Consider the following 27,825-nt stretch of genomic DNA (forward strand, 5'->3'; position numbering starts at 1 on the left):
AGTACACTGGGTCCCTTGCTTTTTGTGGTATACATCAATGGTCTAGATTTGAATATAGGGAATATGATTAAGAAGTTTGCAGTTGACACTAAAATTGGCTGTGTGGTTAATAATGAAGAGGAAAGTCATATACAGCAGGAGGATATCAATCTACTGGTCAGTGGCAAATGGAATTTAATTCAGAGAAGTGTGAGGTAATGCACTTGGAGAGGACTAATAAGGAAAGGGTAGGCCACTTAATAGTGTAGATGAACAAAGGGACCTTGGAGTACTTGTCCACAGATCCCTGAAAGTAGCAGGCCAGGTGGTTAAGAAGGCATACGGAATGCTTATCTTTATTGGCCGAGGCATAGAATACAAGAGCAGGGAGGTTATGCTTAAATTGTATAATACACTGGGTCAGGCCACAGTTGGAATACTGCATGCAGCTCTGGTCACTGTATTATAGGAAGGACGTGATTGCACTGGAGAGGGTGCAGAGGAGATTTACGAGGATGTTGCCTGGAATGGAGAACCTTAGCTATGAAGACAGATTGGATAGGCTGGGTTTTTTCTCATTGGAGCAGAGGAGGCTGAGGGGAGACCTCATTGAGGTGTATAACATTTTGAGGGGCCTGGGTAAAGTGGATAGCAAGGGCCTGTTTCCCTTGGTGGAGGGATCAATTACGCGGGTGCATAGTTTTAATGTGGTTGATGGAAGGTTCCGAGGGGATTTGAGGGGTAACTTCTTCACGCAGAGGGTTATGGGGGTTTGGAACTCACTGCCTGGAAGGGTGAGAAACCCCCACCACATTTGAAAGGTGCTTGGATAGGCACTTGAAATGCCCTAACCTGCAGGGTTACGGACCGAGAGTTGGAAAGTGGGATTAAATTGGATAACCTCTTGTTGGCTGGCGCAGATATGATGGTAAGTACTGTAGGGAATCGAATACGGCCAGGGTGATCTCCTGGACTAGTTTTGATCACCTGGAATGGTCGGAGGGGAATTTTCCCGATTTTTTTTTTTTCTTCCCCCAATTGGCCTGAGTTTTTATCTGGTTTTTGCCTCTCCCAGGAGATCACATGGTTCCGGGTGGGGTGGAGTGTAAAATATTGCAGTGCAAGCGGTGTCGTAGTTGTGTGGGGCGGACTGGTTGGGCTGGGTGTTCTTTACCTTTCCGCCATTGTTCATTGTAACCTTCGGGTTGCTGACCGAGGGCCGCGTGGCTCTTTGTTGGCCGGCGCAGACACGATGGGCCAAAATGACGGCCTTCTGTGCTGTAAATTTCTATGTTTCTCCTCTTTGTGTGAAGAAGTGCTTCCTGGCATCACCTCTGGCTCTAATTTTAAGGTGATGCTCCCTTGTTCTGGATTCCCCCACCTCTCGATCTACCCTAGCAACTCCTTTTATCATTTTCAACACCTCGATTATGTCACCCTTTAATATTCTGTACTCAAGGGAAGACTATACAACTTGTCATCACAATTTGACCCTTTTAGCCCCGGTATGATTCTTCACTGCATCCGCTCCTTCCTGAAGTGCAATGCCCAGAACTGAATGCACTACCCCAGATAGGGTCTGATCAGAGCTTACTTCTACCCCTTTGTATTCCAGCCCTGCTAAGATAAAGCCCAACATTCAATTAGCCTTTTACATTATTTTTGTACCTGTCACTAGATTTTAGAGTTTTCTTTACTTAGATCCTTGCATCTCTGCCCCTCTACAATTCCTCGCTTCTCACCATTTAGAAAATAATCTGATCTATCTTTTTTAGGTCCAAAGTGGATGACCTCACACTTCCCCACATTGAACTCCATCCGCCACAGTTTTGCCCACTCACTGAATCTCTGTGTCCCGTTGCAACTTTCTGCTCCCATCTACACTACTTACTGCGCCACCTAACTTAGTGTCAGACTCGCGCTGGCTTGCCAGGTACTGCTGCCCTCTGATAACGTGCCGCAAATATCCATCCTTCAGGTTTGAGTTTGGACAGTGAGCCTGGGTGTCGCAGCTGAGCCTGTTCCCATCCTTCACTGACCTTCACCTGTGCACTTTCAAGCAGGGATCAATGAACCGTAAATCAGGAACAGAAGTGCCCAGGAGCCTGAGGTTATTTGTTGCAAACTGCTGACCCGACTGAGAATCGATAGCATAGACCAGGAATTTGTTGGCCATAGCTATTTCTTCTAAAATTAATTATGTTTAAGCATAAGATTCTTCCAGTGATCTAGTTTCGTGTTTGGGGCTGGGGGTGTGGGATCATAGGAATGTTGGCGATTAGAGAGATAGGGCGAGGCAAGGTCGTGAAGGGATTTAAACAAACGGATAAGAATTTAAAGTTGGAGGCAGTGGTGAACTGGGAGCCAAAGTAGGTCAGCAAGGACGGGTGATAGGTGAGCGGGAGTTAGTGCGGGATAGGATATGGGCTGCAGGTTACACAGGGTGGAGGATGGGAGACTGACGGATTAGAAAAGTCTGGAGGTGACAAAACCATAGTTGAGGGTTTCAGCAGCATGTGAGTGGATGTTAGGGGTGGAGGCAGGCGATGTTATGGAGGTGTGAGTATGTGGTCTTTGTGATGGAGTGTATGTGGAGTTGGAATAGGACATCGAGTCTGTGAACAGTCTGGTTGAGCCCGTGGAGGTGGAATTGATGGCAAGGGTACAGAGTTTGTAGTGGGGCTGAAGATCATGGCTTCGCAATGTTTAACATGGAGGAAATTGTAGCTCATCTGGGACTGGATATCAGAGAAGCAGTCTGGCAACAGAGGCGGTGGTGGAGAGGTTGAGGTGGCTGCTGTCAGTGTACAGGTGGAACATACTCCATGTCTTTGGATGGTGTCGCTAAGAGACAACATGTAGATGAGGAAGCAGAGTGGCCAAGGTAACTATGTTGGGGGCAGAAGGATGAGCTATTGCTGGTGATGCTCTGACACTGATCAGGTAGATGAAAGTGGAACCGAGCAAGGGCCATCCCATTGAGCTGGACAACAGAAGAAAGGCATTGGAGGAGGATGGTGTGGTTAACCGTGTCAAAGGTTGCAGAGTGGTTGAAGAGGGTTAATGGTGCCACAGACACACAGGATGTCATTTGTGACTTTTGTTCAGGCCATTTTGGTGTTGTGGCAGGAGCAGAAACCTTATTGGCAAGATTCAAACATTTAGTTGTGAGAAAGATGGACACGGATTTGGGAGGTGACAACACATTCAAGGACTTTGAGATCAAGTGTGGGGCTTTTAAGGAGGGTGTGATGACTGGTTTTGACAGGGAAGGGACAGTACTGAGGAGCAGGAACCATTTACAATGTCAGCTGGCATGGCAACAGGAAGGAAGTTGAGTGCTCAGCAGTTTAGTGGGAATGGAGTCAAAGGAGCAGGGGGTGCACCTCGTACACGCGATGGGGTTGGAGAGGGTACGAGGTGAGGTGAGGTGAGGTGAGCTGGGAGCTGGGAGAGAAACTAGAGGAAGCCGTGCATTCTGGGCTAGCATGGGGTAATCCTTGGCTTTGTGGGCATGGCAAGATACACCGAAGTAACAACGCAGAAGCAGACCATTGGGTCCAACCAGTCCATGTTGGTGTTCACCCTCTGGGAAAAATAGTCCTAATCACATTTACTCTGCTTTTTACTATAACTCATCAACTCCTTTCATTCACCTATTCAATCTGATGTTGAATATTGTCGTTTCTTCATCAACCACTGATCCTGAAGTGAATTGCACAGCCTTGCATAAAGAAAATTCTCTTGCCCTCTGTTCTAAATCACTTTCATTTAATCTTGTATCTATGACCCCTTGTTCCTGACCCCTCAGTTACTGGACACAGTTTGCGTCTATCTACCCTGTCCCATCCTTTCATGATTTTAAATACTTCCATAATATCACTCCATAATCTACGTTGTTCTAATGGGGGGAAAAGGCCCACTTTTTCAAGTCTGACATATTTTCTCATGCCAGGCAGCTTTCTAGTGAATCTCCATTATATTCTCTCAAATCTCAGTATCTTTCCGTACAGTCTGGAGCCCAATACTGCACACAGTACTCTAATTGAGAATTTATCTGCTGTTCTACAGCACCAAGCCCACTTCTGTTCACAGTATAATTACTGCTGTTGTTTTTATCAAAATGCATCACCTCAAACTTAATGGCATTGAATTCGATCTCCTACACTAGCTCATTCCCCTATCTTATTAATATCCCATTGCAGCTTCCTTTCATCTTCTAAAAAATTAACTACAGCTCCTATTTTGATATCATCGGAAAATTTTGCCTCCACTTTTTCTAGGCCTATATCCAAATCTTTGAACTACACAGTGGGCAGAAGTGGGCCCAGAACTGAACATTGAGGGACACCACGACCCACCTCCACCCACTCTGAAAACTACCCCTAAAGCCTACAGTTTTCAGCTTTCTCAGCAGTTTTTTATTTGGTTTATTATCCTTTCTAATTCCATATCCCTTAACTTTCTCTAATAATCGCTCATGTGGACCTTGTCTAAGGCTTTCCTAAAGTCCATGTACACTACATCCACTGCATTTGCTCCCATCTACCATGTCTATTGACGCCTCCAAATAATTTTTTGAGGTTTGTCAAGCACGATTGTTCCTGTTGAATTCCATGCTGACTGTTTCTAACTATTTTATCTTTAAATGCATGGTAATTTGCTCACAATTAAACAGGTGGTGGGATGGTTTTTTTTTTGGGAGGGATGTGGGCGTGGATGGTGAAGTGGCAGTTGGCTTATTAGTGGCAAAGAGTCCATGACCTCCTTGCATCCTATAGGAGGTGAGGAATGAGTGGTCAGGGGAGAGAAGTTTAAGGAGATGGTTGGTAGTGGAGTAAATAAGCCAGGGTTTGTCTTCACTTTCCAGAGTGATTCTGGCATTGTGTGTAGTTTTGGCAGAGGGGAGTGAGACCAGCTAGCACTTGATGTGGTCCAACCAGATGAGGAGATGGATGGCTAAACCAGATGTGTGCCCGATATATCCAAGTCTTAACTCCTTGGACTTGAGGTAGTGAGGATTGGGGGCCATACTAGGGTGATTTACCAGGATGGAAGAGAGTAATAGTCTTGCTGGGGAGAAGGGCGTCAAAGGTGGAGGTGAGGGAGTGGCTGAGCAGCACCAGAAGTATTGTGGTAAATGGAGGGTCAACGGCTTGGCAGTTGGCAAACTGCAGTTATAAGTGGCTTGGGTGAGAGTTTTTTCCCCCTACAGAAGGCAGTGAGGTTGGAAGAGAGTAGGGGAATCTGGGTGGTGAGCAATACAAAAGTAATCGGAGATGGCCTTGTCTGTGATTGAGATCGTGTGAACTACAATGTGAAGTGTGGAGTACGGTAGCATAGTGGTTATGTTACTGGACTAGTAATCCAGAGGCCTGGACTAATGATCTGGAGACATGAGTTCAAATCGCGGCAGCTGGGGAATTTAAATTCAATTAAATAAATCTGGAATTTTTAAAAAAAACTAGCATCAGTAATGGTGATCATGAAACTACTGGATCGTCATAAAAATCCATCTGGTTCACTAATGTCCTTCAGGGAAGGAAATCTGCTGTCCAGTCTGGCCTATAGGTTACTCCAGACCCACAGCAATGTGCTTGTCTCTTGACAGTCCTCTGAAATGGCTCAGCAAGCCACTTATTTAAGAAGGTGGCTCACCACCTTCTCGGGTAATTAGGGATGGGCTGTAAATGTGCCGGCGACGCCCACATCTCGTGAATGAATTTAAAAAGTGCCTATCACAGAAAATTGTGATTGGCTCAAACTTCCTAGGAACACTTCTGTGCGCATCTCTCGAACTTCTTTCCAAATCCTTTCTGAGGCAACTGTAACCTCTGACCCACAGCAATGCCACAAGTGATCACCTAGTTTAAGATCAACTGATAAGAACATAAGAAATAGGAGCAGGAATAGGCCATACGGCCCTCGAGCCTGCTCCGCCATTTAATACGATCATGGCCGATCCGATCATGGACTCGGGTCCACCTCCCTGCCCGCTCTCCATAACCCCTTATTCCCTTATTGTTTAAGGAATTGTCTATTTCTGTCTTAAATTTATTCAATGTCCCAGCTTCCACAGCTCTCTGAGGCAGCGAATTCTACAGATCCACAACCCTCAGAGAAGAAATTTCTCCTCTGACTTGTTTTTGGGTTGTCAGTGTGTCATTATGGTGAGGAACATTAATAGAGAACATTAATAGGCTAATTCAAGTACTCATCCGAGGCCAATCACATCATGGTTAGATAGAGTTAAACTCTCTAATCTCCTCCAAAAATGTGCTGCAACAGAAGAATGTCCCTAATGCATCAATGAGATTTTTCGCATCCCACACAATTGTTCTATGGCCTCCTTGAGTAAGAATACTGTCAAATTAGGGTATGTTTTAAGCTGTGAGGAGTGTATTTCACTTTAAAGAGTTGAAATTTTGTTGATCAAGAGTGCATGCTTACCTACTGTGAGCACTGCAGAACCCAGTTCTGTTACCAGTTATCGCTGAAGTAAGCGAAGGAAGGATATGTAGACCTTGGAGAAGGTGCAGAAAAGATTTACAAGAATGGTTCCAGGGATGAGGCCCCTCGAGCCAGGTCCGCCATTTAATAAGATCATGGCTGATCCGATCATGGACTCCGGTCCACTTCCCTGCCCACTCCCCATAACCCCTTATTCCCTTATTGGTTAAGAAACTGTCTATCTCTGTCTTAAATGTATTCAATGACCCAGCTTCCATAGCTCTCTGAGGCAGCGAATTCCACAGATTTACAACCCTCAGAGAAGAAATTCCTCCTCATCTCAGTTTTAAATGGCCGGCCACTTATTCTAAGATTATGCCCCCTAGTTCGAGCCTCCCCTATCAGTGGAAACATCCTCTCTGCATCCACCATGTCAAGCCCCCTCATAATCTTATACGTTTCGATAACATCATCTCTCATTCTTCTGAATTCCAATGAGTATAGGCTCAACCTTCATAAATCAACCCCCTCATCTCCGGAATCAACCAAGTGAACCTTCTCTGAACTGCCTCCAAAGCAAGTATATCCTTTCTTAAATATGGAAACCAAAACTGTATGCAGTATTCCAAGTGTGGCCTCATCAATACCCTGTATAATTGTAGCAAGACTTCCCTGCTTTTATACTCCATTCCCTTTGCAATAAAGGCCAAGATTCCATTGGCCTTCCTGATCACTTGCTGTACCTGCACACTAACATTTTGTGTTTCATGCACCAGGTCCCGCTGCACTGCAGCACTTTGCAATTTTTCTCCACTTAAGTAATAACTTGCTCTTGATTTTTTTCTGCCAAGATGCATAACCTCACACTTTCCAACATTATACTCCATCTGCCAAATTTTTGCCCACTCACTTATCCTGTCTATGTCCTTTTGCAGGTTTTTTGTGTCCTCCGCACATCTTGCTTTTCCCTCCCATCTTTGTATCGTCAGCAAACTTGGCTATGTTGCACTCAGTCTCTTCTTCCAAGTCGTTAATATAGATTGTAAATAGTTGGGGTCCCAGCACTGATCCCTGCAGCACCCATTAGCTACTGAGTGCCAACCTGAGAATGAACCATTTATCCCAACTCTCTGTTTTCTGTTAGTTAGCCAATCCTCTATCCACATTAATATATTACCCCCAACCCTGTGAACTTTTATCTTCTGAAGTAACCTTTTATGTGGCACCTTGTCAAATGCCTTCTGGAAATCCAACTACACCACATCCACTGGTTACGTGGAGAGACTGCAGAAGCTGAGGTTGTTCTCCTTGGAGCAGAGAAGATTGAGAGGAGATTTGATTGAGGTGTTCAAAATCGTGAGGGGTCTAGACAGAGTAGTTAGAGAGAAACTGTTCCCATTGGCAGAAGCATTGAGAACCAGAGGACGCAGATTTAAGGTGATTGGCAGAAGAAACAAAGGCGACATGAGGGGAAACTTTTTTACACAGCGAATGGTTTGGATCTGGAATGTACTGCCTGAAAGGGTGGGGGAGGCAGATTCTAGGGATTTTAAAGGGAATTGGATAAGTACCTGAAGGAAAACATTTTGCTGGGCTATGTAAGGGATGGTTTGCAGGGAGTCAGCTTTCCCTTCTGACCTTTTATGAGCGGTTCCGAATCGCTCCCACATCCTTGGTTCTAGACACTGGAATTATGAAGGGACTGTGACAGACTTGGACAGACAATCGGTTTCAAGGTAGGAAGCAGGTATGGCTTTATTGTGTTTAAAAGGAAGTAAAAGGCACACCTTTAATAACACACACACAGACCAATACACACTGAAGGGTACAACACATTGAATAAAATGTCAAATTATAGCCTGTGGGGAAAAGAATACAGCTTAAACTCTAAATGGGGTAAAGAGGAGAATGCAGATACATTTACACAAGTTATCCCAGCCTCCCCCCCTCCCAATTCCCCTAACTAACTAAGTTATAGCTCTGAGGGTTCAGGGACTATGCTCACCAATCCCTTTGCCGGTGAATCACGGTTTCGGGGTTCGCTGCACTTGGCGAGCCGTATCCCGGACGGAGGAGAGGACTTCGGACTGCGTAGTCCTCGGTTGAGGTGCGTCCGTTGATGCGCTAAGTTGCGTTTTGGATGTATGGGATAAGTACCCACTTTCTTTGGTTTTAGTTAGTCCTTTTAGGTAATTTCTCACCCGTTGGCCGTTCAGAAGTAGATTGTAGAGTGGAAATAAATGTCGATTCTTCGGTTTTTGCTGAGTTGGTTTTGGTTGGTCGTTTCGCTGGTTGTGGTAGCCCGGGTTTGTCAATTTGGTTGCTGACAACCTTCCATTTCGTGGGCCTCGTGCTCAGTCGGTCCTTGATGATTTCTTGTAGGTTCCTTCACTATTCCATTTCTTCACTCCGGCTGCTTGTGTCTGTCTCTGTGTTCCCATCTGTGTCCTGCTAGTTTTGTGTTCTGCTTCTCTCCTGTGTTCTGTCCATTGATTTTCAAATGTCTCCTTTGTCAGCAGTAACTCGATTAGGGTGTGAAAATGTGCTATCACTGGTTTTGCATTGTTTTAGGATTGTCCAGTTTCTTGACCATGATTTCCATTGTGCTTGATTGGGTAATTCAATTATCTCTTAGAGGGTGAATAGCCTGGGGTCCTTAATGCACGAATTTGGCCCCACCTCCTGTATTTGATAACTCTTTTTCGCAGCCAAAATGTTGTAGAATTTTAAAATTGATATGCTCCTTCCCATAGATGTTTGGGGATCTCAAGCTTCTGTAATTTAGGTCCATTTTGAATTCCCTTTCCTATGAGTCCAAACACTGGGGGGGAGGTCTTCATGAATGCATCCCCTTTTATCCCCCGCAGGCTTCGTCTGCCCCTTTAAACTCATTTTAAAAGCCCAGAAAGGGATTCTTCTCCTCTGTATGGGAAAGGTACCTGGAATCTTTGCGAGATATTGGTAAATTCTACAGCTACGGGAAGTGCTCTTGCAGAGAGCTGGCACGGGCTCGACGGGCCGAATGGACTCCTTCTGTGCTATAACCATTCACTGTTTAGCCTGTTAACTGATTTTTGAGTAGTTATACACTGCCCACTTTTGCGTAGTTCATGAAACTAGATTGAGACTATCCCTAAATTAATTTTCAATTGTTTCCCATTTGTCTGGGTTGGATTGTCTAAAAGAGAAGTATTTTGTCCAATTTTTCAGCAAATAATTCAATACTTCTGGCAGGACAGTATTCTACACCACAGATATCTTTATAGCAGGTAGCTAGTTTGCTACTTATATATTGGACGTACATTACCTAAATTAACAATAAGCGTGTCATCTTGTGGATTGGTACGTTAAAAATACTCTGCCATTTCATGGTGATCATTCTGAGGAGTTGTACCCGCAGTGCAGCTGTGCAATATTTTGCTAGTCATCCAATGGATAGCAAACAGGAGCAGGAACCTCGGTTGAATGTTACTTGTTTTCTATCGCTGGCCTACAGGCACTGAAGCCAGTTCTGGTAGCCCAATACTGCCGCCACTCAACACAGACGGTGAACCTGGGATTTCCTGGTCTGGGTGGCTCACTGCTGGGTGATCTGTGTACCCATCTACATCATTTGGAACAGTTTGCATTGTGTTTCTCCTTTGAGATATTTATTAGATGTTCCAAGAATTTCTACAATTTCCAGAGATGAAAGGACTTGCTTTTTAAACTACATGATACAATATTTTTTCTTGCTACATGCAGGGATTGTTGGGGAATCGGATGAAAATGGAGAGGATCATTTCCTCTGGACGTACAAAAAACTTGAGATAGGCTACAATGGCAACCGAATCGTGGATGTGAACTTGACCAGCGAGGGAAAGGTCAAGTTGGTGCCAAACACGAAAATTGCAATGTCGTATTCTGTAAGTATAATTTGTCAAAAGAAACCATGATTTTTTTTTTAACAAATAAAAACAGAAAATGCTACAAATACACTACAGGCCCAAAGGGCAAGTTAATATTTTGGATGTAAATCCTTTGTTAACTCTGAACATCCACTTGTCATTTCTCTCTTTGGCTGTTAACTGCACTGCTCTTTACCTATATGAATTTTCAGAGTCGAATCTCTGTTACAAACTTACAAGTAAAACTTTTTTTGTACAATTGATAATTTTCAGAATGGTGTAAATCATACAATAGTGTTCCAGCACAGAATCAGGCCACTTAGCCAATCGAGACTGCGTCAGTATTTTTCTGTGCATGGGCCATCTCCTCCCATCCCATTTTTATGCCCCCCCGATTCCTTTTAATGTTCTTTTTCAAGCAAATCTCTAATTCTCTTTTAAACTTTATGGATTTTGTTTCAATCATGGTTTGTGGAGGAGAATCTCCACATTCGAATCACCCTTTGTGGAAAGGTTTTTTTCCAACCACGATATCTTTTTCTAATTATTTTAATTTTGTGCCCCTCCCATTATTGTCTCGCTGACCAATGGAAAATATTTATCGCACTCTGATCAGAATCCTTCGAAATGTTGAAGACCTCTATCGGATCACTCTTGTATCTTTTCCGTTTTCGTGAAAAAGCTCCAATCTTTCAGTAATGTCCTAGTGAATCTATGCTGTATCTTTTCCATTGCTTTTATATCCTTCCTATAATGGGATTCTCACAACTGTACACAATACTTCTATTGCAGCCGAGAGTCTTGTACCAGTTCAGTATTACCTCCTTGCTTTGTATTCTATGCCTCCTAATGTATATGGTAAATGAGAAACCACAGCACAGACCCCTGTGGCTCACCACTCGCCAGATCGTTCCAGACTTGAGAAGTTTCCATTTCCCCCTACCCTTTTGCTTTCTGCCCTCCAACCATTTCTTCTTCTATGTGATCACATTTCCCCTCAATTCCATGTGCCATTATCTTTGTCATAAGTCTCTTATGTGATGCCTTATCTTTTTGAACATCTACAGCCACTATGGTTGCTTCATCCTCTGTTATTTACTACCCCAGTTGCCACTCGTGCTTGCTGCCTCGATCTGTTAGCGGATGTATCCTTATCTGGACTAGCGTACTGTTAATGTGCCTACCGAGAACTTTTTAATTGACTTTTTGCTAATTTGCTCTCCTACACGAGTCTTTCTTAGCTTTGCTTATATTTGTCCTGGTTTTCATTTTATTATCTGCCCTGTGAGCAGCTAATGATCCTCTTCCATTGAACCCCAGCCTTGATATGCTTCTTTTTCCCTTACTGGAATGTTCTTTTATTTGTATTGTTTCTGTTGTGTCCTTAGATGCTCTAACAATGACTCTGCGAGGCAGTGTGTTATACTTGAACTGTAGTGACATTAGTCCTTTATTAGCTAACTCCAGAGTGAGGATCACACCTGCCTGCCTTTTATTCTAGGCCAGGCACACCTGTACAGGTAACCTACGAGTCTCTCACTGCTGTGCCCTCTGGTGGCATACCTTGATATAGTACCAACGGTGACCATGTAAGATACATGACATCACTCCCCTCTGAACCCTCAGTGCAAATCGCCTCTGCATTAACTATGCTCTGGGCTTAGCTCTGTATGGGTTCTGTCTGGTAGACCTCTGGCAGGTCGACTCAACCTTGGGTGGGTAGTTGGTGCAGTAGCATGCTTGTGGTTGCTGTTTGTGTGTGTGTTCCTGACCACTCCATTCACCGCCCCCCCCCCCCCCTTCCCACGTTGCTGTGTACATTCATGTACATTCAAGTTCAGTTAAGTGGGTTTTCCATTTTTTTGTGTGGTTCCGAGGTGCGACAAGGGCGTTAGATGCCTTGTCGATGCGGTGACCCGTGCGTAAGGACAAGCTAGTTCCGGAGCTGCTGGGTGGTGACCCTGCAGTCTGGTCGTAGCCTGCTCTCGGGGCTGTTGCCGTGGTCCCTAGCGTCAGGCAGGTTCACAGATGTCTGTGACCTCCCTGTCCTTTATTTACGCCCTGAGTCCCAGCCGCTTCTGAGGAATTGTGCACAGGGAAACCGCTGACTCGCTGGCCTGAGCGTCGCTTGGTTTGAGATCCTGACTGGTGCTTGTTTCCTCTGGGGAAACAGTAGTGGGTGACCCTACATCTAGGGGTATGGCCTTAGTGCAGTCTGCTCCTTCAGGCTCGTGGCAGTTGGTGCCATCGGTTGCCTGAGAGGTGGAGCCGACCTAGGGCATGGTATCAATACTGTTGCCGTTGACCTGCTGAGGTTGCTTGCTTAGCAGCTCGTGTGTGTTGACTGCTTGTGGCCACACTTCGTGGTGCATGACTCTGGTCCCCGGGACGTAGGCTATAGCATTGGGTAGCTTGCTGGACCTGTGTGCACCCGATGGGTGTCTGTCCGCTGCATTGGCTATGCAGTGGGAATCCTGCATCGCACAGCTTTCCCTTACTTATGATGGACACTCTAGGGGTCCGATCACGGTCACGCGACTTTTCCTCGCTGGTTGCATATGCACAGTTCAAATCATCAGTTACACATTGTATATAATCGCGTGACATTTCCTTGCTGGTTGCATGTATGCAATTCCGATTATCAGTTACACATTTTACATGGTCAGTTACACACTTTACATAATCCGTTACACCTTTAGGGCTCAAGTTTCGGCTCGAGTTACTTCTATTTTTTTGGAGCAACTAGCTTAGTATGGAGTATCTTGGAAATCACAATTCTCGGCATTTAGTTTGCTCCAATTCTAGTTAGTTAGAATAGTTTCGTTTTAGAACAGTTTTTTTCAAAAGGAGGCATTACCAGCCACTTACGCCTGTTTTGCAAGTTTAGGCAGCGAAAACTTACTCCAAACTAACTTAGAATGGAGTAAGTGTCGATTTTTGTACGCTCAGAAAAAATCTTGCCTACATTTTAGGAATTAGGCGCAGGGAGCGAGTGATTGGGGTGGGCGGGGGGGGAAGAAGAGAAGTTAGGGGATTTTACAAAGCATTAAACACTTCACTTTTACCAATAAAGAGCCATCAACAATAATAAATGATAAATAAATCAGTAAAAAAAAAAATTTAATTTTCCTACCTCTCCATCGAAGCAACGGTAGCAGGCACCGAGCTGCGATCTTTCAGCCGTTCGGCCAGGGGATAGGGGAGGCCTGGAAAACACCGGAAGAGAGCGCCAGCCAGCCAGCACACACCTTTGAAAGTTTAATTTTTACTTCAAGTATGGGTGCTGCATTATCAACACCACGGATTATGCAATGGTTCTCCATCACTTCGCTGCATAGGAGAGAATTGATTAGAGCTCACCGCACCAGGAACGTCATAGCCCATAGGCTGATGGGCAGGAGGCCTTACCCATGTCGGCAATATCGAGCCAGGCGCTCGTACCTGGACATGAGCGAGGCTGATTGTGTCAAAAGGCTGCGTTTCTGCAGAGAAGTTGTCGTTGAGATCTGTGATATGCAGAGAGCAGATTTACAGCCGAGAAGCAGAATGCCGACTGCCTTGTCTGTTGAAGTGAAGGTTACAGCTGCACTTTCCTTCTACGCCTCGGGATCGTTTCAGGCTACAACTGGAGATGTGTGCGCCATCTCTCAACATGCAATACATGCCTGCGTTTACCAGGTCATGGCTGCAATGTATGCACGGAGGAATGACTTCATCAAGTTCCCAATGACCGCACAAGCAATCCATGACAGGGCTCTGGGGTTCTCAAAGATTGCTGGCTTCCCAAAGGTACAGGGCTGCATTGATTGTACCCACATCACCTTGCGAGCACCTGTGGAGGATGCCGAGCAGTTCAGGAATAGAAAAGGTTTCCACTCCATTAATGTGCAGCTTGTGTGTGACGACAAGCAGCGCATCATGGCAGTCGATGCGAGATACCCTGGCAGCACCCATGATGCGTTCATCCTACGTGACAGCGTTATATCTGACATGTTTCAGCAGCAGCCAGAAGGTCAGAGCTGGCTACTGGGAGACAAAGGGCACGGCCTCGCCACCTGGCTCATGACGCCCCAACGCGTAACATGGACGGAAGCTGACCGTCAATACACATGTCGCACATCGCGATGCCCAGCATCATAAAGAGAACCATTGGCATATTAAAACAGCGTTTCCGATGTCTGGACCATTCCGGAGACCACTTGCAATACTCCCCTGAGATTATCGGCCACTTCACTGTTGTGTGCTGCATGCTGCATAACTTAGCCATCATGAGGCAGCAGGAGCTGGTAGTGGAACCAGAAGACTCACATGAGGGGAGAGTGCCTGATAGTATTTTGGAAGAGCAGGATGAGGATGATGATGACGATTAGGAAAGCATGCAAGTGCCTGATGCCGGAGCACAAGGTCGGAGAAGGGCAGTCCATCGTGCTCCTTTAACGATTGCTCGAGCCCTGCGTCAGCAGCTCATCCGTGAACACTTCAATTACTGATGCTAGAGGGCTCATCACAACTGTTCCGCATGGACATGTTTATTTTTTGGAGTTGTTCCTATGTTGTGTTGTGTTGTGTTAATGGAACATGATTCAATTTTAATGTAAAAATATTTTATTGAAAAGTTCACAATGTACTGCATGTTAGTGTAATAAAATATTTGTTGTATCAAACTTTTCTTTAATATGGCTCTTTAAGATCACTTAAAAATTCTAAGTTCACTTATGTTGTAAAGTTACAAAACTTACAAAACAATTTCAATTTGAAAAAAGTTACTACAGTTACATCAAGGACAAGAACAAAATCAGCAAAGAAAGGCTGCGACCATCTCTCATCCACATCTCGATGAATGTTTACTTCTTCATGGGGGTGTAATTTGATTGGCTGGGCTGTGTGCCCTTATTGCAGCAGCTACCTCACCCAGGCCCTCCCTGACTGCCTGTGCCGTCACTTGTACTCCCTCTGACATTCCCTCCCTCATTTCCCTTGTCATTACTGCTGTTTCTCCCGTCAGTACCGTTACCTCTTTACCCACTGCACTGATGCTGCCCATGAGTGATCGGGTAAAATATTTGCTCTCCAAACCCAATGCCACAACCTGACCCACATCTGTTGCATATTGCATCTCAGGAGAGCGTGTTTCGATTCTCCTTCTCCTCTGCCTAGGTCTGCCTCGCGGCACCCCTCCAGTGGGAGGCGCAGGCTGGGACGGTGGGGCCCTGGGTGTTGCAGTCCGCACCACTCCAGTGGGAGGCGCAGGCTGGGACGGTGGGGCACTGGGTGTAAACTGCTGCATTACACCAGCACCAGCACCACTGGGACCCGCAACATCGGAATCTATGAAACCATAGAATGTCGGACCAGAACCTATGCAAGTGTTTGAAACAATGATGTTCGTTGATGTGGGCTCATAAATATTAAGTTCTAAAGTCTCCCCTGAAGACATTTCTGTCGACCTCTGCAGCCACCCTTGATCTGGATCGTCCGCTTCTGGTTCTTCTTCTGTATGTTCAGGATCTTCAAGATTGGCATCATCTTCTGCAAAAGATAACAGAACAGTCAAATGGTTAGCAGCACAGGAGGGGGCAGAATGGGTGGCATGAGTAGTCTCACACATAGCAGGCCAGGCAGCAGGTTAATTTGAAGGTCCACGATGCATTTTCAGGGCTCACCCGCTCCCTTACGCGTGGGCCCAGCTTGTGCAGTACGATTCATCAAAGCAGCGACCCACTGTTCCAAGGGTGTCAGTGGATGCAGATTTGGCACGCCTCCTCCTGGGCCAATTTCTTTTGCAAAGATTAAAATATAACTTTTTACAGAGTGCGTCTTTCTGCAGGGTGGGACATATACAGATGGTCACATTTACAATTTAGATTCCATTGAAAAATGAAAATATTACTTACACTAACTACTTGACCGAGGTCGTGCCATTTTTTACACTGGCTTCCAGATCTCCTGGTATGCACCACTGCGCAGTAATCTTCTGCAACTAGGTTCCAGCGTTTCTTCATTTCTTTGGGTGGCACTTTTGTGCAACCTCTGTTGCTGGTATCTAGCTCCTGCCATCTCTGCTCAATGACATTAACTAGTGTCTCCATTTCCTCATGCAAGAAAATCTTCGTTCTTGGTGGACGTTGTTCCATTGCTGTATTGAATTGACACTCTGATTTTTCAAAATACACAGTCCTTATTTTGCACACATCTATGCAGCACTTGTTCTGGAAGTTTAGCAGCAACAAACAGCACTCACTGATTCCAGCAGCTGATTTCTTCCACAGTACTGCTAACAGCATTCCTTCAGGCACAAAATAATCAGTCAGAAGACTTTGCACAGTTCCACAAAACCAAAAATCACTCTTCTGCAGGTCCCTTTAAAGAAGGCCGATTGCCAATGTTTGTGTGCCATTGCGCAGCACGCTCCAACGCGCATGCGCAACTCTGCCGGCACTCAAACTGACGCTGGGCCCTAGCCGCCGCCCCCCTCCCCCCCCCCAAGCCGGCAGTGCTTGCTCACCGCCTTTGTTCCGCCTCCAGCAGCTCCTGCTGCGCCACGCCAAGCTGCAAACGGGCCTACAGATATCAGAGAATCGCGAGGTAAGTATTTGGCGCTTTTTCAGTTCTACAAATTAGGTGGGCCTCTCCGAGATGCACCGTTCTACCAGGGATCCGAAACTTGGGCCCATAGTCTCTGAACTTACAATTCTTGTTACATTGCTTAAATGTGTGGAACTGTCCCTTTAATTGTAGTGGGTAGCAGGCCTCCTTTTAAGAGAGCCTTGCTTGCTTTACCCTAATTCGCTTCTCCGTTTGGTGCCCACGTGTTGCTCCATCAGCGCTGCACCTCATGGTCTTTGTCTTCAGTGCATCACTTCATGGTTCGGGCGCCATCTTTTCTTCGTCCACGATGTCGACTGCGGTGATCCTCCTCCCGGGTTCTGCCTCCGCAGTTGGGAAGTTGCTGCTGGATCCGATTTTCTCCCTCCTGAGTCCTGCCACTGGAGCCTGGAAGGTGCGTTCGGGTCGTCTCAGCGTGACCAACTCCATGCAGTCGTGCTGAGCGGTCTGTGTCTCTGGTGCCATGCTGGTCAGCTCATCGGTGCCGGGTCCATCCTCAGGTGAGGGCTTGCTTTGCCTCTGAGTGCAGAGAGCTTCGATAGCTGGAGGGGTGAAATATTCCCACTTCCAATGGATCTTCTCCATCCACCTTCTGCCGAGTAGTGTTGGTCCATCACCTGCAACAATCCACAGAGGTAACTTGTGCACCGCGCCATCATGGAGTACCTTTTCATTCACACTACCAACGACTGGAATGATTTCATTGGTGTAGGTGCGCAGCTTTGCCTGAATCGGGGTCAACTCAGGCTGTTCAGCTGGATTGTCCCATAGCCTCTCAAAGGCTCCTTGATTCATCACTAACTGGCTCGCCCCGTGTCCACTTCTACGAAGACTGGACTTCCCTCTATCTCGACTTCCATCTTCAGCGGGGAGCACTCGGTGTTGCAGGTAAACATGCTATGTACCTCCTCGTGGGACTGGGCTGCCTCTCTGTCTTAACAATTCATAATCCATGCTGGATTCATGGCCATCTGCAGACTCCTCATCGACACAGTGAATCCTATTTCTTTTACACATTCGCTGGAGGTGGCCTTTTGTGCTGTAGCCTTTGCAAACATAGTCTTTAAAATGGCACTGGTGAGCCCTGTGATTCCCTCCGCAACGCCAGCATGGTGCTACTCGATTAGCCCCCCTCAGCGGACTCTGAGTTAAGGGACTCTGGGGGCCTGTTCTCTCTTCCCTGAGAGGATTCGCGCTCTACAGTCCAGCTCCTGAACGGCACCACTCTGTGCACAGTACCTGCCGGGTTTGAGTCCTGAAGGTGAGACATCTGCCTAGAGCCGCAGGTCGAGGTCATGAATGACTGGCTCACAGAGATGGCCTTCTGCAGGGTGACTGTGATATCCACCGATGGTAGCTTGTGAAGAAGGCCCTCATGGCCAATTCCAGTGACAAAAATGTCCTGCAGCGCTTCGTTGAGGTGGGTGCCGAACTCGCGCGGTGCCGCCAGCCTCCTGAGGTCTGCGGGGTACTTCGCGATTTCCTGGCCTTCGGGCTGTCGGTGGGTATAGAACCCGTCTCTGGCTGTGAGGATGCTCTCCTTGGGCTTGAGTTGCTCCTAGATTAGGGTTACGAACTCCTTGTACGACTTGGTCGTTGTCTTCGCTGGTGCTAGCAAGTTCCTGACGAGGCCATAAATGTTGGGCCGACAACTGGTTAGCAGGACAGTGCGGCGCTTATCAGCCAGTGCGGCCGGGTCGTCTCCTGCCAGGTCGTTTGCTGTGAAAAAGTGTTCTAGCCTCTCCACAAAGGCATCCCAATCATCACCATCGGCGATCTGCTGCAATGTACCAAGGGTAGCCATTTCCGCGTGAAAGTTCGTAATCTCGTCACCAGTTGTTTTGTCCTTAGATGCTCTAACAATGACTCCACGAGGCAGTGTGTTGTACTTGAACTGTAGTGACCTTAGTCCTTTATTAGTTAACTCCAGAGTGAGGATCATACCTGGTGGGCCTGCTTTTTGTACTAGGCCAGGCACACCTGTACAGGTAACCCACTGCTGTGCCCTCTGGTGGCACACCTTGATATAGTACCAACAGTAGCCATGTAGGATACATGATAGTTTCCATCTTAATACTTCATTGCTGATTTACAGTTCTATTTCACAATCTTATGTTCCCCTCAATCTGAGTAATGCCCCTTTTTATTTTCCATTGCTGTTCTTGTTTGGTTAAGTGATTTGCCATACTCAGTCTGAATGTGGATGGGTATTATGGCCAAAGAAATGCTGGAATAGTTTGCAGTTGTTTGAGGCCCATGTGCCATGAGACCACCTCTTGGCACCTGTGCTTTAAACTAGCTGCAATGCGACTGCAGCTTATTTGTTTCAATCTCTTGGTAAGTTTTCGATCACACTAAGCTCAGCTACTTCAAGCTGAACATGTCTGGCAGTTTATTGGTTATGACACAGCAAACCAGAGGGTGTGTTCAGATCCCACAATGGTAGGTTTTATTTTATTTGTGGTTGATACTGCCCGCTGAAGTGGCCTAACAAGACACTGTTGTAAAAGCAGTCACTTGGGGGTGGCCAGCATCGTCCACATCTCGAGAATAATTATTAATAAAAACTAGAATTATACTAGCATGTGACAACGCTATCTCCCGATACGAAAACTGCAATTTAACACCCTATAAGGGGTGCTCCTGCTGGCCAATTCAATTGCTTTTCTGAATGTTTCCTACTCATTAACATAGTATGTAGTGAAATTCTTCTATTGGTATTTTAGCCCGATACAATCCTCAGCTTTGGTTTTGGCACCAGATAGATAATTAGTACAGCTCTTGATAACATCAGGAGTGACCAGGGTGTGTGTGTTGGAGCAAACTTGTACAGGAACTTCCCTGAAAGATTTCTCCATGTATTTTCACTAGCTGATAGCACAGCACCAGTGATACCTTGATAACTTCAATTGGCACCAATTCCTGTGGATCCATTGACTTGATGCGCAACATGTTAGGCCACTGAGTGAAGGGCATTCTTACAGGACAACTCCAGCTTGAAACAACTACACGAGTTTGTAATTAAGTGACGGCTACGAATCAATCGGTCTGTGCTTGGCGGTGGCATGTTGCACACTGCACTGCCAATACCAGATCAGCTGGAGCACCCCGGAATCAAAAGACCCCGGATTATCCATTGCCAGACATAGTTTTGCTGCCACTGCTCTGATATTGTTTTGGATTTTGAGAGTTACAAGGATAGCTGCAAAGAGGAGGGCGGTCACATACTTTGCCCCAAATTTTCTTTACGGTTCAAATCATGTTTTCTTTGGCCAGAATACCCATCCAAATTCAGGCTAAGTGGCAAACCAAGGTAAGTTTGATCACTCCAGGGACCAACATGTCATGAAGTTACATGACCATGCAGCACAATTTTAAATGTTAGATAAATCTTAAGTGGGATAGGTTTTTATGCACTGAGATTTCAGGCAATCTGCATTGTAAATTCTCCTGACCCAATACAAGCGATGCAGTCGTGTTCTAACTTCATCCTTGTGTGCCACTGTGTATTTTAAAATCAATTGATCTTTTCTTTTTTTTAGATGAAATGGAAGAAATCTGATGTGAAGTTTGAAGACCGATTTGATAAGTACCTGGACCCATCCTTCTTCCAGCATAGAGTATGTTGCGTTTTAAAAGTTACTGTTCTTGTGACATTTTTTGCCTATTTTTCCCCTTTTCTCTTAGGGTTTTGATTCAATCTGGAGTGCACCACTCTTTCACCCAAGTGCCTGTTTTGAATGTGTGAACTTGGACAGTGTTGCACACTGTTTGACCATTGCAATCAATTCTGATCCTGTCCTCAGTCAGTCCTTGTGCTCATTACTGAATAGTAACCCTGGGGAGCGGAAGCAAATTATAACTCTCCAATTGTTACTCCAGTTGTGATCTGCTAACTTGCTGCAAATTAGGGTTTGAATCTGACACCCTCTGATCTGTATGACTGAGTGCTGCACTGGGCCATGCTTTTACCCAGTAGAATGACTAGACCATTAGGATAATCTGCAGTCATCACCCCTCTTAGCAAAAAGAAAACAACCCTTGACCCCCTCCATCCTTGCAAACTATCACCCCATCGCCAACCTCCCTTTCCTTTTCAGTTCAAAGTCCTGGAATGTGTTGTCGCCTCCGAAACTTGTGCCCATCTTTCCCAGAACTAGATGTTTGAATCCCTTCAATTCAGTTTCCGCCTCTGCCACAGTACCGAAACGGCTCTCATCAAAGGCACAAATTATATCCTTATGTGACTGTGATGATAGCAAATTATCGCAGTCGGCCTGTCTGCAGTCTTTAACATGGTTGACCATTCCATCCTCCTCCAATGCCTCTCCACTGTCGTCCAGCTGGTTGGGACTGCACTTGCCTGGATCCATTCTTGTCTATCTAATCGTAGCTTTGGAATCACCTCCAGCGGCTTGGCTTCCCTTCCCTCCCCTGCATCGTTGCCCCTCTGGTGTCCCCCAAGAATCGATCCTTTGCCCCCTCATATTTCTCAGCTACTTGCCGACAACATCTGAAAACACAGCGTCAGTTTCCACATTTGCGCTGACAACACCCAACTCTATCTCACGGCCACCTCTCGACATCTCCACGGTCTCTAAATTGCCACACTGCTTGTCCAACATCCAGTACTGGATGAGCAGAAATTTCTTCCAGCTGCCAGTTGACAAAACCAAAGCTGTTGTGTTCGATCCCCACCACAAACCCCGTTCCCTAGCGACCGCCTCCATCCCTCTCCCGATCATCTGTCTGAGGTGGAACTAGATAGTTCGCAGCCTTGGTATCATATTTGATCCTGAAATGAGCTTCCGACCACAGATCCACGCCACAACTAAGACCGCCTATTTCCACCTCTGTAAGATCCCCGTCTCTGTCCCTGCCTCAGCTCATCTGCTGCTGAAGCCCTCATCCATATCTTTGTTACCTCTAGACTTGACTATTCCAGCTCACTCCTGGCTGGCCTCTCGTTCTACCCAACGTAAACTTGAGGTCATCCAAAACTCGGCTGCCCCTGTCCTAACTCGCACCCAGTCCCATTCACCCATCACCCCATGCTTGCTGAACTACCTTGGCTCTCAGTTAAGCAATGCCTCTATTTTAAAATTCTTGCCTGTGTTTTCAAATTCCTCTATGATCTCACCTCCCCCTATCTTTTGTAATCTCCTTCAGCCCCACAACCCCCTCACCCCTCTGCGATATCTGCGCTCCTGTAATTCTGGCATCTTGAGTATCCCTGATTTTAATCGCTCCACCGTTGGTGGCCGTACCTTCAGCTATCTAGGCCCTAAGTTCTGGGATACCCTTCCTAAATCTCTCCGTCTCTCTACCTCTCTCCCCTCCTTTAAGACGCTCATTAAAACCGACCTCTTTTACCACGTTTTTGGTCATCTGCCCTAATTTCTCCATATGTGGCTCTCCTGTGAATCGCCTTAGGACTATTAACTGCGTTAAAGGCGCTATATAAATACAAGTAGTTGTTATCATGCTTTTACCCAGTAGAGTGACTAGACTATTGTGGTCGGCTTTGATTTTCTGCAGTTGGGCTTTGTTGCTATAATTTTGAGTGATAGTAGATCTCCCATGGCATTGCTCACAACAAGCGGAGGCTGTGGTAGAAGCTTGAGAAGTGTGGTGAGACAGTGGAGTTAGTGGATAATAGATTGGTTCACTTTTCCCAGGATCCAATAAGAGGATGCATTGTAATGTACAGTGCATGCTAGTCACAACCTTCAACATGCCCTAATCTCCTGTGGCTTTGCTCAACCTTAATTGAAGGGTACATTATAGAGGGGAGCAAAAACTTGAATCGATAAACAGGTACTTGGTGGGGAGCAGTGGACTTCTATGGAAGGGTGGGCTGAATGGCCTACCTCATCTGTTACTTATTTTATGATCATTGTCTTGTGATCTTTTTGATTTGATAAGAACAGGAATGTTCAGGACCACTGGTTTCAGTTTTGAGGCCCTGAGATCCAGATAATAAAATATAATTTGAGTATTGAGAAATTATAAGTCGGGGGTGCTGATAACACGTTGTGAACTGCCTTGTCTACATAATGTCCGTTAATGGCCAGGAGATCAAAGCGGGGCTGGACTGGAAATTGATGCAGTAATTCACAGTTGACTCAAATTTGTGCTGGACAATAAATGCTTTTATTCTGTATTAGCAAATCTTACTTTTCCAAATCTTACTTGGAGAGTGACATAGTTAATTCAGAGACTAGGGTCCTGAACTTAAGGAAAGATAACTTCGATGGTATGAGGCGTGAATTGGCTAGAATAGACTGGCGAATGATACTTAAAGGGTTGACAGTGGATAAGCAATGGCAAACATTTAAAGATCACATGGATGAACTTCAGCAATTGTACATCCCTGTCTGGAGTAAAAATAAAATGGGGAAGGTGGCTTAACCGTGGCTAATGAGGGAAATTAGATATAGTGTTAAATCCAAGGAAGAGGCAAATAAATTGGACAGAAAAAGCAGCAAACCTGAGGACTGGAGAAATTTAGAATTCAGCAGAGGAGGACTAAGGGTTTAATTAGGAGGGGGTAAATAGAGTATGAGAGGAAGCTTGCAGGGAACATAAAAACTGACGCTAAAGCTTCTATACATATGTGAAGAGAAAAAGATTAGTGAAGACAAACGTAGGTCCCTTGCAGTCAGAATCAGGTGAATTTATAATGGGGAACAAAGAAATGGCAGACCAATTGAACAAATACTTTGGTTCTGTCTTCACGAAGGAAGACACAAATAACTTTCTGGAAATACTAGGGGACCGAGGGTCTAGCGAGAAGAATGAACTGAAGGAAATCCTTTAGTCAGGAAATTGTGCTAGGGAACTTGATGGGATTGAAGGCCGATAAATCCCCAGGGCCTGATAGTCTGCATCCCAGAGTACTTCAGGAAGTGGCCCTAGAAATAGTGGATGCATTGGTGATCATTTTCCAACAGTCTATCGACTCTGGATCAGTTCCTATGGACTGGAGGGTAGCTAATGTAACACCACTTTTTTAAAAAGGAGGGAGAGAGAAAACGGGGAATTATAGACCGGTTAGTGGAGGAAATGTTGGAATCAATTATTAAAGATGAAATAGTAGTGCATTTGGAAAGCAGTGACAGGATCAGTCCAAGTCAGCATGGATTTATGAAAGGAAAATCATGCTTGACAAATCTTCTGGAATTCTTTGAGGATGTAACTAGTAGAGTGGACAATGGAGAACCAGTGGATGTGGTGTATTTGGACTTTCAAAATGCTTTTGACAAGCTACCACACACGAGATTGGGGTGCAAAATTAAAGCACATGGTATTGGGGGTAATGTATTAACGTGGATAGAGAACTGGTTGGCAGACAGGAAGCAGAAAGTCGGGATAAGCAGGTCCTTTTCAGAATGGCAGGCAGTGACTAGTGGGGTGCAGCAGGGCTCAGTGCTGGGATCACAGCTATTTACAATATACATCAATGATTTAGATGAAGGAATTGAGAGTAATATCTCTAAGTTTGCAGATGACACTAATCTGGGTGGCGGTGTAAGCTGTGAGGAGGATGGTAAGAGACTGCAGGGTGACTTGGACAGGTTAGGTGAGTGGAAAAATGCACGGCAGATGCAGTATAATGTGGATAAATGTGAGGTTATCCACTTTGGTGGCAAAAACACGAAGGCAGAATATTATCTGAATGGCAGCAGATTAGGAAAAGGGGAGGTGCAACAAGGGTGTCATGGTACATCAGCCATTGAAGAAGGTTGGATTGCAGGTATAGCAGGCGGTGAAGAAGGCAAATGGCATGTTGGTCTTCATAGCTAGGGGATTTGAGTATAAGAGCGGGGAGGTCTTGCTGGAATATTGTGTTCAGTTTTGGCCTCCTAATCTGAGGAAGGACGTTCTTGCTATTGAGGGAGTGCAGTGAAGGTTCACCAGACTGATTCCCGGGATGGCAGGACTGACATATGAGGACAGACGGGATCGACTGGGCCTGTATTCACTGGAGTTTAGAAGAATGAGAGGGGATCTCATAGAAACAAATAAATTCTGACGGGACTGGACAGGTTAGATGCAGGAAAATGTTCCTGATGTTGGGGGAGTCCAGAACCAGCGGTCACAGTCTAAGGATAAGGGGTAAGCCATTTAGGACCGAGATGAGGAGAAACTTCTTCACTCAAAGAGTGGTTAACCTGTGGAATTCTCTTTCGCAGAGAGTTGTAGATGTCCGTTCATGATATATTCAAGAGGAAGTTGGATATGGCCCTTACGGCTAAAGGGATCAAGGGGTATGGAGAGAAAGCAGGAAAGGGGTACTGAGGTGAATGATCAGCCATGATCTTATTGAATGGTGGTGCAGGCTCGAAGGGCCGAATGGCCTACTCCACCTATTTTTCTATGTTTCTGTGTTTCTATTTCTGGTAGCTGGTCAAGCATTTGTCTAGCATAATCTTAGTTTATCATGAGTCATGTCAGTAAATTCTGCTGATGCAAATAAACCCTGTCTTTTAAAATTATTTAAAGTTAGGTTAGCTCATTTCTGGTTTAACTTATAAATTAGACATTAGAAGAATGCTGTGTAACTTTTTCTTATATTCTTCTTCCAATGTCCTTTTGACAAGGTTGTCCCCTTTCCTTCTAAAGGTATTGACTCCTAGTGAGGTATGACTCTATGGGTGCTGGTTGCCCTCCAGCACCGTGCCTCTTGTGAGCCCAGACAATGGGTAATGGCGTGCAGTTTAATTGTAGCGGGCACCGCTGCGGAATCCGCTCCAGTCCTCGCCCAATGTCCACATGCATTTCCCAGCAGAAGCCACTGAAAATGAAGGTTATTTTTTTCCCCTCCCTAATGCAGGGGCACGGAGGACAATTTTGCTTGGCTGAGGTCAACTTCACGCAGACAGAGAATTGAACTAAGGACCTCTAGTCGTCATGGCTGAGTTTCGTGCTGGCTCTTGACTAAGCCATTGGGGCCGATTGCTCCTATAAATGTTGAAGCTTATTTTATTGAACATCAGTTTGTCACAGAATTTGTTTTAGATTGTAAAAATTGGCAATTCTGTAAAGTGAAAATTAACAAGTAAATTCTGAAGATATCTTTTTTTTTATGCTGACAGATTCACTGGTTTTCTATCTTCAATTCCTTCATGATGGTTATCTTCCTGGTTGGATTGGTTTCCATGATCCTAATGCGCACATTACGGAAGGATTATGCTAGGTATAGTAAGGAAGAAGAAATGGATGACATGGTAAGGATTTGTCCTTTGATAATGGTCATTTTGGCAATGACTTTTCAGAATAAAGACTGATTTGCTCTCTGGGCACGGGGATAGCTGGAGAGCATTGGGAGGCCTATGTGAAGTATGAAATAGTCCTGTCTTGCTTTGGTCTGGTAACTGCCTTTTTAAATCAAGCACAACACGTGGGTTTAAACGGACACTTGCACAGCCTCTGCCGATATTGTTTCATATGTTGCAAAGTTTGTAATTATTGTCTTACTGATAACTGATCTAGAGGTAGTCTTAACACTTGATTTTCAAATGTATACTTTCTCATTGGCTGAGTCAAGGATATGACGGCCTATTGTTTTTTGAATCAAGCTGGTGTCAGTCATTTCTAACGTAACCTGGCAACAGTTTGAGGACTATAAGAAAGGGTGGAGACTGGAGGGGGAGTGTCCTCTGAGTGTTGAATTTAACAAACTGAAATCTTCATAGAAAGACAGATAGATTTTAGATACTCACACAGTTTTGGTCTCCTTATTTAAGGAAGGATATACTTGCACTGGAGACAATTCAGAGAAGGTTCACTGAGTTGATTCTGGAGATGAAGGGGTAGGCTTATGAAGAACGGATGATCAGGTTGAGCCTATACTCCTTGGAGTTTAGAAGAATGAGAGGTGATCTTATTCAAACTTATAAGATATACTGCGGGGGGCTGAACAAGGTAGATGCAGAGAGGATGTTTCCCCTTGTGGGGGAATCTAGAACTAGAGGGCATAATCTCCGAATAAGAGGTCGCAAATTTAGAACTGCGATGAGGAGGAATTTCTTCTGAGTCATAAATCTATGGAATTCTCTGCCCCAGAGAGCGGTGGAGGCTGGGTCATTGAATATATTTAAGGCGGAGATAGACAGATTTCTGAACGATGAGGGAGTGAAGGGTTATGGGGAGTGGGCAGGGAAGTGGAGCTGAGCTCGAGATCAGATCAGCCATGATCTTATTAAATGGCTCGAGGGGCCTAATGGCTTACTCCTGCTCCTATTTCTTATGTTCATATGAGACAAGACGCAGCAGAGCTGCTTATTAAGCAGTTTATAGAGAAACAAGTCGTAATAAATCCATGGCCTTTTATTTTCCTTTTTAAGATAACATTTTTATTGTGAATGTGCATATAGGTTTTATTTATGTAGTCACTTGTTCATTGTTTTAAAAAAAATGCTTAATAGTTTAAAACTAGAGTTCTGATGTGATGATCTGTCGCTTATTGATTGGATCCTGCGGAGGCATAAGGATAATCCCAGTATAATAGACTGACTAGGGTTCTCTGTGACCTGGGTATGTCACCGAATATTTAATGTAGATAGTAAGGTTAATATCATCATCATAGGCAGTCCCTCAGAATCAAGGAAGCCTTGCTTCCACTCTTATCATGAGTTCTTAGGTGGCTGTACAGTCCAATACGACAACCACAGTCTCTGTTTCAGTTGGGACAGACAGTGGTTGAAGGGAAGGGTAGGCGGGGAGCCTGGTTTGCCGCACGCTCTTTGCGCTGCCTGCGCTTGATTTGTGCATGCTCTCGGTGACGATACTCGGAGCTCAGCACCCTCCTGAATGCACTTCCTCCACTTAGGGCGGTCTTTGGCCAGGGACTCCCAGGTGTCGGTGAGGATGTCGCACTTTATCAGGGAGGCTTTGAGGG

The 27,825-nt window shown here is 45.4% G+C and overlaps 1 protein-coding gene across 1 annotated transcript in view; it reads left to right on the forward strand.

The window, feature by feature from the left end:
- tm9sf3 (transmembrane 9 superfamily member 3) overlaps positions 1 to 27,825 on the forward strand; it is a 154,188-nt gene that overhangs the window by 55,083 nt on the left and 71,280 nt on the right. The window contains exons 4-6 of the mRNA XM_070865918.1: positions 10,174 to 10,334; positions 20,465 to 20,542; positions 26,021 to 26,152. Of these exons, the coding sequence (XP_070722019.1) occupies positions 10,174 to 10,334; positions 20,465 to 20,542; positions 26,021 to 26,152 (371 nt within the window). The remainder of the gene's footprint in view (positions 1 to 10,173; positions 10,335 to 20,464; positions 20,543 to 26,020; positions 26,153 to 27,825) is intronic.

The sequence above is a fragment of the Pristiophorus japonicus genome, chromosome 22 (assembly GCF_044704955.1).
Source record: "Pristiophorus japonicus isolate sPriJap1 chromosome 22, sPriJap1.hap1, whole genome shotgun sequence".
Lineage (NCBI taxonomy): Eukaryota > Metazoa > Chordata > Chondrichthyes > Pristiophoridae > Pristiophorus > Pristiophorus japonicus.